Source organism: Populus nigra, chromosome 6 (genome assembly GCF_951802175.1).
Source record: "Populus nigra chromosome 6, ddPopNigr1.1, whole genome shotgun sequence".
NCBI classification, from domain to species: domain Eukaryota; kingdom Viridiplantae; phylum Streptophyta; class Magnoliopsida; order Malpighiales; family Salicaceae; genus Populus; species Populus nigra.
In genome coordinates, this window is record NC_084857.1 from 7,041,146 (window position 1) to 7,053,146 (window position 12,001).

General features: G+C 35.1%; 1 protein-coding gene across 1 annotated transcript; it reads right to left on the reverse strand.

Annotated features, from left to right (window-relative positions):
* Nucleotides 1-3,599: 3,599 nt before the first annotated feature.
* On the reverse strand, nt 3,600-10,597 carry LOC133697134 (phytochrome B-like). The gene is made up of 4 exons (XM_062119513.1): nt 8,142-10,597; nt 5,969-6,776; nt 5,165-5,458; nt 3,600-4,388 (listed from the first exon to the last, which is right to left on the reverse strand). The coding sequence occupies exons 1-4, from the start codon at nt 10,219-10,221 to the stop codon at nt 4,166-4,168; spliced, it is 3,405 nt and encodes a 1,134-aa protein (XP_061975497.1). The 5' UTR covers nt 10,222-10,597; the 3' UTR covers nt 3,600-4,165.
* Nucleotides 10,598-12,001: the final 1,404 nt, after the last annotated feature.

The window sequence follows — 12,001 nt, forward strand, 5'->3', positions numbered from 1 at the left end:
GCATGCTCTCTTGCAGCTTTTGCTTTGTTGTTTTTTACTCTACTTTTTCTCTTAAAAATAGTATTTCCAGGGACTTTCTTTTTGATGGCTTTTCCTTCTCTGCTGGGGCCTGGGGGAAGAAAGCAAAAAACAGGGCAAGTTGGCTACTCGCCTCCAAAACTGGAGCTAACCATATCGGAAGATTTATTAAGAATGGCACGTAACGGGGAAAGATAGGGCATAGAAAGAGCTCACGGACATGTATTTAAAAGACGGCAAGATAGGGCATAAAAAGAGCACCGTGCAAGAAGAAGCCATGCCCTCCTATTTATAGACGAAGATAAGCTGTGATTGTGAAGATAAGACAAGAAACATTCTTCTCCCTCCGTGGTAAATTCTTCTAGATACACTCCGAGACCAAACATCTGATTTACAGATGATTAAGACATATTCAGTTTAGACGTCAACATTAGATCTTCTCTTTCCAGGTTTGACCTGCGTGGATCTCTCCTGCATACCTTCTGGATGGATGGATCGCACCTTTCCTTGACGCATGAATCATTGATAGAATCGTGATCTTGGAAGCAAGGGTGTTCTAATTATATATATACTTATGTGTCAAATAACAGTAAGCTTGACAATAAGCTAAAGTAAAAACATATCAAAAGGTTGGAGTTTTATTTTCGGGAGCTAAACACTCGATGTATTGCGGCGTAATTATTGATTTAAGGACCACGCAAGAAAAAAGAAAGTAAATTTCAGGCTTCTCATGGCCGCAGAGCGCGTGATGTTCGACCTCTGCCTCTGCCGAGGAATAGTTTGGTATTATAATAATAGTTATTTTGTAAAATATTTTTTTATAAATATATTAAAATAATATATTTTTTAACAAATTATTATTAATATTGACATTTCAAAATAATTTCAAAATATAAAAAAATAACTTCAAATAAAAAACATTAATTTTATGTGAAACGCTATTTGAATCGTATTCTAAACCACGCGTTAAAATCTTATTTCTCACTGGTATAGAGGGCAAAAACATGCTTTAAAAAAAAAAAGGAATTCAAAAGGATTTTGGGTCCGGGAGGAACTCTCTTTAATCTAAAATTTTCATGCCATTGTTTGAGATTTCGGATTTAAGACTACCTTTGCCGATTGATACTGTGGAATAAAGTCTTACCGTTAGAGGATTGGATGGGGAAAGAGGTGGCCTGTCAAGCAATTCAACACCCCCATGATATATATATATATATATATATATATATATATATATATATATATATATATATATATATATATATATATATATATATATATATATATAAACAAAGAACAAGGACACAATGGTAATCAACTAGCAAGTCAATTGCCTTTTCAGATTAAGAAATCCGAACGTCGAAGTTATTAAGCCTTTTCACCTTATTTTCCAGGTGACAAAACGAAAAGAAAAAGGGTAATTTAAGAGGATAAGCCCACAGAAGTAAATAAAGAGTGGACGGATGAGACGTGCGCAGCGTGACTAAGGTCGTGCATGCACGTGCTAGTGGTTTTCGGGGCGACGGAGACAAGAGGCGGAATCAAATAAACTCACCCTCTTATTTTTTATTTTTTTTTTTCTATTTTAAAGATGTCATTACTAGCATTAACATTGCACAGTGATTTAGTGTAGCTTTACTGTTTATCCATTTACCCCGATAACTCAATTTATTAGATAAAATTTTAAAATATAATTTATAGTATTCTCTAACATACCATTTCAAATGAAAGTTTTTTGAACTTGAAACTTGTACAGACTCACATTATATTGTGCTTAATTTTTATCAAATAAATAAGAATGGTAAAATTCAATCTCGTGACTGTTTGGTCATCAAGACTCTGATATCATGTCAAAGAACCATCTCAACTTAATAGTTTAAGCTATTAGATAATGTCTCATAATATAATTTATATTATTCTCTAACAATTACACTTCATTTCCTTCCAATTTATATTTTCATGGTTTCATATATTAATTTGTGTTTTTATTTATATTTATTTCATGTATCCAATGTATGATAGAGTATTTGATCGTTAAATTAAAATTTTATCTCACGATAATATAGATTTAAATTTGTTATGAAAATTTAAAAGAACAATTATCAAAATTAACACGGCATACCAAAAAAAAGGGTAATTTATAATGGATATATTGTTTATCCTCTCTCATATTAACCAGTTCACCTCATTATTTAGAGTTGATTTTTCCCTTTCCTGGTCCCTCAATTTCTTACCTTTTTACATGTTTGTCATTATAATTAATAAGTTATCTTACTGCAGCTTTACTATTTATCATTTTATCCTCTCACATTAGCCACTTCACCCCACTATTCAGAGCCAATTTCCTCCTCTCTTTGTCACTAAATCTTTTACTATTTTTTTTTCATGGATTAGTTATTCTATTTATTTTTTTCAATTTTATCATTTTAATTTTAATTTTAATTTTCATAGTTTTATGTGTTCATATCCGTTTCTATTTATCTCTTAGCATACCCGGTATGTCATGGAGTGTTTCAATGTCTAACTAAATATTAAATTCACAAAATACATTTTAAATTTGTTGTGAGAAAAATTAAAAGAATAAAAATTAAAATTGACATTAATAAAAAAATAATTTTTTATTTTTATAGAAATGCGCTAAAAACTCAATTTTATCTCTAAAGTTTTGAATTATACATATTTAGTCCATGTTATTAACATTTCAGTTTAAAATTTCATTTTATTTTTTATATCTCACTCCTTAGATGTTAAGGAAGGAGAGAGAATGTCACTCAAAACAATGAACACAGAAAAAACTATCAAGCCACCAAAATAACTAAACTTGGTCTCAATAGGTTTGTCTTGGAGAAAAAAATTCAATGGAGGTTGTTCCGTCTATTAAACATGTTGGAAAAAAGTGGATCGCTAATTTGTTTTCTTTTTAGTTTATTTTTTATATTAAAATTCATTAGATGGTGTTTTACGCTTCAAAATATATTTATTAAGGTTTTTTAAAATTTTATTTTAGATGTTTCAGATAAAACCAAGTTAAAATTTGGTTTTTGAAATTCTAAAAACCTGTACCTTAATTTTTTTTTATCACTAATGTGAGCTAATTTACTTTTTCATGGCTCGATCTTCGAGTTGAATCCTTTTTGACAAGGTTGAGAACTCACCGTCTTGGCAGCACTCATGTTATCAAGCAAACTTACTGGGATTAAAATAAATTGCAAAAGTTAATTAAGCACATACATCTTAAATGGGTGACGTCCTCTTTCCTGAGTAATTCAATGTATCCATAACCCTGCAGGCAGAGGGGACAAGAACATGAGTTCTTGCCTTTGGGGTTATCGGATGATTAATTCAAGAAAAACAGGGGGTTGATAAATTTATGCATGAGGAATCGGTATTAAAATAACGATGTATCTAAACTTAGACTATTTGTTTATTAAGAAATTTATGCACAAACCCACCACCTGCGAGGCATGTATGTGACCATTCCGTACACCACCAAATTACAAAACAAGGGATCCAAACCTACGCTGTCCAAAATCCTCAATCAGGGGAGGGGGGGGGGGGGGGGACAATACAAATCCTGAAACTACATTCCGGAACAGGACATTTGATTTTATTAAACAAGAGAAAATGAAGAATTATCAGACTGACTCTAGCTGGAGCAACCTCGTACAGATAAATATGTTATAGTTATCCGGGGATTTCAGAAGCTAGGGTACATACAGTATATACTTGCAGCAGGCGAATATATACAACCTTTGAGGGCCTTATCGTGGAAGCCTCTGCAACAATCTAATGACATCCTTTTGATGCTTCTTTATTTATAACAATGACAGCATACCACAGCATTATAATTTGGCTTATCTACATCGATGGGATCTTCGAATTAATAGGCTAGAAAGTAAGCAGCTACCTCATGTGTAAGTTATTGATCTGGACTGGCGCCGATAAAGAAGCAAAAACCATATTGTAAGTGGATAGAGAGCAACAGACTACAGTTGTATTTTCAGGATAACTTAACCAAATCAGGCGGCCCTGGCACACGCTTAAACCTTGAAACTGGATTTTTGGAACCATCCCCTCACGGTGCAGCATAACGAGTGTCAGTTTGCAATTGAGAAACCTCCTTAGTGGATGTTGCAGGCCAAGCATCCTAGTCTGCAGCACCCCTTCCAACTTTTTGAGGCATGGGTACTTCGAGGACAACTAAGAAATAGCATCTTTCTGACTCTCTAATATATTGGACTTCACCATTCATTAGCTTTAAGATCTTCCTGCACATGCTGAGCCCTAGGCCCTCTTGAGTAACCCATCTACTGCTATGGAACATGTCTTGAACTAATTCAGGAGGAAGACCTTCACCAGGGCAAACAATCCTTCAAAAGAAAATAATAATAAACAATATTAGTCAATTTAGTAATGAAGTGCACTAACGAGACTTCCGTTCTTTAACAAAGGAGGAGAAAGAAAGGAACAAGTAGCAAAATGTAGTTTGCAACCATCATCTAAATTTTCTTGGTGTATATAACATGATGGACAGCAAAGGAGGAGATACAGTTATCCAACAGAGGCGTACAAACTGAAGCACCATAAATTGGACTTCATATAAACCACATTATCATGTCGACAACAAACAGAAATCACAGATAGCTCTTCACTACAGCATCATCAACCTTCCTTATTGATACAACCAATAGTCCACAGATTCAAGGAAGCAGCCAGTTTGGATCTCAACATTGTAAAATTATTGTTCTGTGGAATGGTGATTGTCATGATTAATGGCAGATCAAGTCTAATTCTATACCTGTTGACTGACTCAAACCTACCTTCTGGTTGAGATTTACAGCTTGGAAGTCAGATTAGGATGCATGGCTGGTCATGAGGAGTGGGGAAGAATAAACAAGATTCGAGTGTACTTAACTAAAGAAGATACAGTAAAAATCATCAGTCTCACAAAAGAAAAATACTTGAATAAGGAAGTGGCATTTATAATTAAACTCAAGGAAAACATTATGCAGCTATCAGAATATCACAAGGGGGGTTTAAAAGAAAATAAAGAAAAAAAGTAACAGCCATCGTAAATTTTTGGCTTTTCCTCTATCAGTATAAATATTGTTATCATTAACTTGCAAGAGAGTTGAGGAGAACATACTTGAACTCTGTATGCACGAGAGTGTGTCCATCAGAGATTTGCTTCAGTGTTGGACAAACATGAATCTCCACCCAACCTGCTGAAGATGGAGCATAACGCACCATATTCAACAAGAAATCAGCCAATACTTGTTGAATTCTTGCCTGATCACCATAAACTGCCAGCGTTTTTATTTCTTCTGGAATATCACGAAGCAATTGTAGATTTCTTTCCCTCAGCAAAAGCATTGCTTGGCTAACAACAGCATTTATGACACTCCCAAGTAAAAATTCAGCCTTCTCAAGCTCCAGTGAACTAATTCAAAAGCAAATGGAGATTCTCTCTAATTAGGAATGTACGTATGCTGGAGATTGAGATGAAAAATTAAAGAAAATGCACTTGAATGCTCATGATTAACTTAAAAAAGATTATACAGATTGTCAAAAGCGAAGTTATCACCTGGAATTACTAAAAATACCCGAAATAAAATTACAGAAAAGAAATCAATATTGTTTACAATCTCGGCATCCATGGATGGTAAATTCAATAGTATTAGACGACTAAAAACAGAGCACCACAGTCAAATTTAAAGGCTATTTTGTTAAGGGAATGGACTCAAGGGAATGGAACCTGCATCAAACTGACATCACCTAGTGCCAAAACAAATATGTCGATAACTTTAGTATAGTGTTTGAACATTCAAGGATAATCATCATCTATTGGCTTTCATGTCATATATATATTTCTAAAAGAATGGTACCAAAGCAGAAATACTCACCTCACTGTCAATATTAAGTTGTGATAATTTCTTTAAGGAAAACTCACCCATTTTCAATGCTCTCAAGATCAATGTCTCGTATGATCTTCAATATCTGTTTTTCACATGCAGCACTAGTCTCGAGAAACTGCTGTTGATCCTCAGTCAAGTCTGTGTTCTCCAAAAGTGAGTTGGTAAAGCGTATACCACTCAAAGGATTTTTTATTTCCTGGCAAATGTAAGCCAACTCTTTCATCCTTGCAAAGTTTTTTTTTTCCTGCTGTTTCTGAACTTTCAAAGTTTGCTGCAACTCAGGAATTGCAATCTGCAAGAAGCAGAAGGCTCCAATAATATCTCCCTCCATATTAACCCTCTTGTTAGCTGTCAAGAGAGTTTGCACATTTTTTTCATTCCGGTCAAAGAATGAAAAGGGTAACTTGTCTGTATCTATCCCTCCAATTGCATTGTGCAGGGCAATCATGAATTTTGTCAGTGCATCTGGACCCTTGAGCCTACAGCAACTGCCAAAAACCTCCCCAACCAGCATCTTCCCAACAACTTCGCCCCTGGACCATCCTGTGAGTTTTTCCATGGCAGTGTTCCACTCCAAGCAACATGTGTTCTCATCTGAAGCAAAAATTGGAGGGATCGAAGGATTGGGACTGTGTACAATAGCCTTATAATCACCTTGTATAAGGACATATTTGTCCATTACCACTTTTTGACCTGTAACATCCTGACCAACAAAGCAAACCCCAACTATATTATCCATGTAATCCTTGCTCGAACAAGCATTTACCACCACAAAAACAGCCTTCTTCTGGTGTTCAGAGCAAAAGGTCCTCAATTTTATCTCCACGTTCTTATCTTCTTCGCCTGCATTAGTTAAATAGAAGTGGTATAATAGGATATCAAAAATCCAAAAAACCTTCGAAAACAAACTAAATTTTCATGTTTTATGTGTTTTCAGTTCCTCAAACCTATATTAAAGCTAGTCCTACTGTTATGGTTAAACTGCTGATTAGAATGATCAAGGCACTGTCCAAATTAGCACCTTGTGGTGAGGCATCTATCAAATTTCTATTTAAAACCATAGCATGTGCATTTTCATTGTTTAGATTTTAATCACAACTGAGTTATTGTAGTAATAACACATAATATTCTAGGTTATTGATGCAGCCAAAGGAACAAGCATTTTGGTGCTACTATCGTTCTTTTTTAAAAAATTTTATTAGTTTAGACTTTATTATTATCTTGGAAGTTTACTGGTAAAGTAACATTAGATATAATTAGTACTATTAGGAGCTTTAGGCCTTTCCTATTTTAATTAGAGCCACTATTTTCATACAGAAGAGATGTAATGTGCAAGTTCCCTGGAAATTAGAGTAATTCAACCAGCAGCTTCTTTAGACATGGAAACTCAGTTCTTGGGAGTGCCTCAACATTCAGGACCCTAGAGATTTACTTGAAAGCTAGATCTCATGAACACAAAGCAATGCATCTAGTCCTTATGAATTCTACAGTAATAAGGAAGCTAGGTATTTGCTCCCAAGCTGCTAGCTATACAATGAACTAAGCTCACTGGATAACTAAATACAAGACTGCAGCTATCCAGTTATCCACTTTAAGAGATAGTTAGACAAAGAATACTTCAGCCGCAAGGCTATTGAGTGGTGAATGCCTGAGCCATTTTGACCTAGATGTGGTGCCCAAGATCCTGGTGAATGATATCTACGAAAATGTTCTCCATTTGTAGTATTGCAATTCCCAACTAGCTGGTTCCTTAAGAAAAGCCCACGACCCTTAATTTCCTTGTTTATTTATCTCTGATTTTGAAGAAATTGTGCGTTACCACAGTGCTTTTGCATCAACATTTCATCTTGCCTTATCAATGGAGAGCATTCAAGAAGAAGTAATTATACACATCACTTCATTGGAATCATTTAATCAGGAGACTATTCAGGCATGCTGTGCAAATGAAACTATTACAAGGTGCTGTACGTGACACTTCTGAGTGAGCCAGCTGTTTTCTTAATTTAATGAAACCTTTTATTGCATAGAATTAATTCCAGGATTTGAAAGTTTGAAATTCTTTTACATTTCAATTCTGGCTTTTATAATTCCAGCTTTTTGCAAAACTATGTATGTTTTCCAAGGTTTATTTCTAGTAAAGGAGCAAACCTGTATGCTCGGATGCAACTTAAAAAGATTCATTGGGATTGTGAGATATAAAGTGGGTACCTTTTACTGCACGATGAATAAGCTTGTCAACAATTTCTTCATATTCCTTATAAACAAGATCGTGAACCAAAGACTTCCCCATGGCTTCCTCAACTGAGAGTCCAGTCAACTCAGCAACCTTTGCATTCCACCCGTTTATGCGGCCATCAACATCTACAGCAAATATCGGAGCAGTTGCAGTCTCTATTAGTCTAACCATTTCTCTTGCAACCGAACTGAGCTCATCCATACCTTGCAATTCCATATCCTCGAGCTGGGTATGTACAACAGCCTTAGAATTGGTTGCTTCAGCATCCCTAAATGAGTCTCGCAAAATAAGCTGCAAAGAATGAATGGCATCCATTTCTGCATTCTCCCATGGTAAACTCCGGCTCTTCACCACCTCTAAGAATGCCTTGAATGATGAACGTGGATGCATCCTCTGCCCATCATCCTTGTCCTCTGGGTGATGCTTCGCACCACCCCATTTGACCTCCTTTTCAGTGTGAGACCGAAACCAAAAAAGAAAATCTCTCTCAGCAATATAAGCAACAGCCATCCCACAAACTGCATCGCCAAGAAAGGCTGCCCCAGGATACCCAGCATCAGCCAAACTGTCAGTGCTTAATCCAGTTGGGTCTCCATGAAGGGTCAACAACCACTCCACAATATCTTTTATTTGGGCTTCAGTTGGGGTTACGCCTAATGGGTAATACTGCCCCTGGTAATAAAGAGCTGCCCCATCACACTTCACAAGGTCCATGATACTTGGACTTTGAGTAACAATGCCAGTAGGAGAGTCGCGGAGAAGCATATCACACAAGAGAGTCTGAGTCCTCAAGACATGTTTCTCCAACAACTGCGATGCCAACTGCAATTCCATGTTCAATTGAAGCCCGAAAGCCTGCATTAAGAACTCACACGCATAACGAAGCGGAAATGGAATACACCTAGCAGAAGTGTGATGGCAAACAACCAAACCCCAAAGCCTCATCGAGTTCCTCCCACCGATAGCTTCTTCATCATTTCCATAAATAATAACAGCCATGGCCAATGAAGCAATCGACCCCATATTCTCCATATACTGAGCATGACAACCGTGAGGAGCACGAAGAGTCGAACCAACCAAGCATAAAGGCTGCATAAGCCCCTCATCCTGAATAACACGGACCGGTATAGCATGACAATCCACAATCATCCTAACCCTATTCTGCTTGAACAAAAACCTCGAAGCTTGTGGTATATCCGTGGAAGGATAATGCAAACCGATATAAGGTTCCAAATCAACCCTTTTATTCTCAGCGACAACCTCACCATGCTCGTCCTCATGAAACTTATAAACCATAACTCTATCATACCCGGTAAGCTCTCTCACACTGTCCACAACAGTATCACATAATAACTTAATATCCCCACCAGGAAGTGATTGTAATTGTGAAATCGCACGAACTGCTAACTTCTGAGACTGAACAGCCCCTGCTATAGATAAAGCAGGGTCTTCAGTCCTAGCAGGCTCTAAATCAATAACAATACCAACATCAATCCTATGCAAAATTGCGTAAAAGGGCTTCCCGGAATTCTTGGAATGAATCCAAATTGGATTCAACAATGTTATTTCCCTTGCACCAAATGCTTTTTCAAGCAAAACGGCGCTGGAAGGCCTAAAAAGAATCCTTACATCAGCCCCAACAAAGAGAATTTCTTGTTTCTCTAAAGAAGGGACTGATTGTGGAGTTAAACCAAGCATATCTTTGGCGTTTTCGCTATACGCAATGACCCTAAAAGACTGTTCATCTGCAGCAATCATGCACCCAAATGGCTGAATATGACCACCCCTTTGAATTTTTGACAAATACGCTGTGATTTGTTGCTCAGGTACTGACTGGTTAGTAGTTCTAACAGACTTTGAGTAATCAAATGACTTACCAGTGCCACCAGATTGTTCAAAAACTGCATGGAGTTGTGCATCGACTGTGTATTGTGCAATTGCTTTGCTTACTGATTCTGTGGCGTGATGGTGTTGCCTCATGTTACTGGTACCCGAAGACTGAGCTTGATTATGGGCCGGCTGATTGCTTTGCCTTTGTGATTGTGATGCCATTTCTTTTTCTCCAGCTAAGATTTTGGTTGCTCTGGTTTAACCAGATATATTTAGTGGTGGAGAGTGACCGAAAAAAAAGATTCAGATCTCGTGTTGGATTGCAGTTAGTATAGTATAGCGTAGTGGGGAGATTTTTGAGTTTTGTCTTTTATATCGTCGCCTTTGGGAAATGGGAAGGAAATCAAAACAAGAAGGTTTTTGTTTTGTGAATTTGCAGGAGAAAGAGTTTAGTTCGCCGGAAAGAAATGAATTCAGCACTGTGCCCCTGCTTAAGGCTTGGCTAGAGGAGAAATTTATTAGTCGTCCCCTATATATGTCCAACAGCAGCTAATCTGAAGATGATACGGAGACACCATTAACAAAACCGAAAAGTAACATTAACGAGAAAGATTCATTGCGTCCTTTTATTGTTTCTTTTCTTCTTCTTTTTTTAATAAAATTATTGTATGGTGTGGTGAAATTTTTTTATTAATATAAATATATAAACAGCTTGCGTGTAACTCGATTAATTTTACGAGTTCTAAAATTAACGATCAGGTAAGGCTTCAGTGGCAGAGCTTATGCTTTTTATTCTTGGTTGCGATTTTTAAAAAGTGTTTTAAACTCGGTTAAGATATTAAATTGATTTTTTAAATATTTTTTATAATTTTATATATTAATGTAAAAAATTAAAAAATATATTTTAATATATTTTTAAATAAAATATTATTTTTAACATCAGTATATTAAAACAATTTAAAAATATAAATTTTTTTAAATAAAAAAAATCAATTTTTTAAAAATACAGTTTGCACCGCATTTTTAAACACACCCGAAATCAAAACAGCCATGAAATTTCTAGGAACTTATTCATGCCCATGACATCAACTTATTGTTAAGACCTAAAATAGGCCGAAGACATGACTATTTCTCCCTTTTTTTTAATAGTTAATTGAACAAGTTTATTTATCTTAAAATTTTAAATGGTATCCTAGAATAATTTGTACATTCATTAATTTTTTTTTAATAATTTCTAAGGATAAAAAAAAATTACCACCAAACTCTCGATTGTTATGTCTTTTTCTTAAAAAAAAAATCAGTTTTTATATAAAAAGTTAACCAAAAAAATATATACATGAACATGACTGACGTAAAGTAAAAAAACATGTCCTTAAACACAATTAGTATTAATAAATCTTATCTGAAGCATGTTTCTTGATCCCATGTATAACGTCGAGAGTCCATAATCTTTGACGGGATCTCCGATTTCCACCTGATTTAGGCGAGGCTGTCCTGGGTCTGCAATTAAATAATAAACGGTTCTTTTTCGAGTATATAAAATTATTCACTGCCTGCCTCTCGTATAGGTTTTTGGAATTACAATAAATATTGTTTTTTTAAGTTCTTTTAAAAAAATACATTAAAATAATATTTTTTATTTTTTAAAATTTATTTTTAATTTCAATACATTAAAAACATAAAAAAAAATCTGGTCACCCTCCAACCCACAAGCAGGGCTTAAACACTAATCAGTTTCTCATTGATATATGACTATAATATTAAAAGAGTTCTGCAATGTGGTTTTTTTAAAATTTTGAATTTTTTTAATTTAAAATGATTTTTTTATATATTTTTAGATTATTTTGATATACTGATATTAAAAATAATTTTTTAAAAATTAAAATTTTTTATTTTAATATATTTTTAAGTAAAAAAAAAAGAGATGATAATCACTGTGATTTCCTGCCTTCACTTTTTTTTTTTTTTTCTTTTTACCAAGACGAAAGGTCTTCGAATGTTT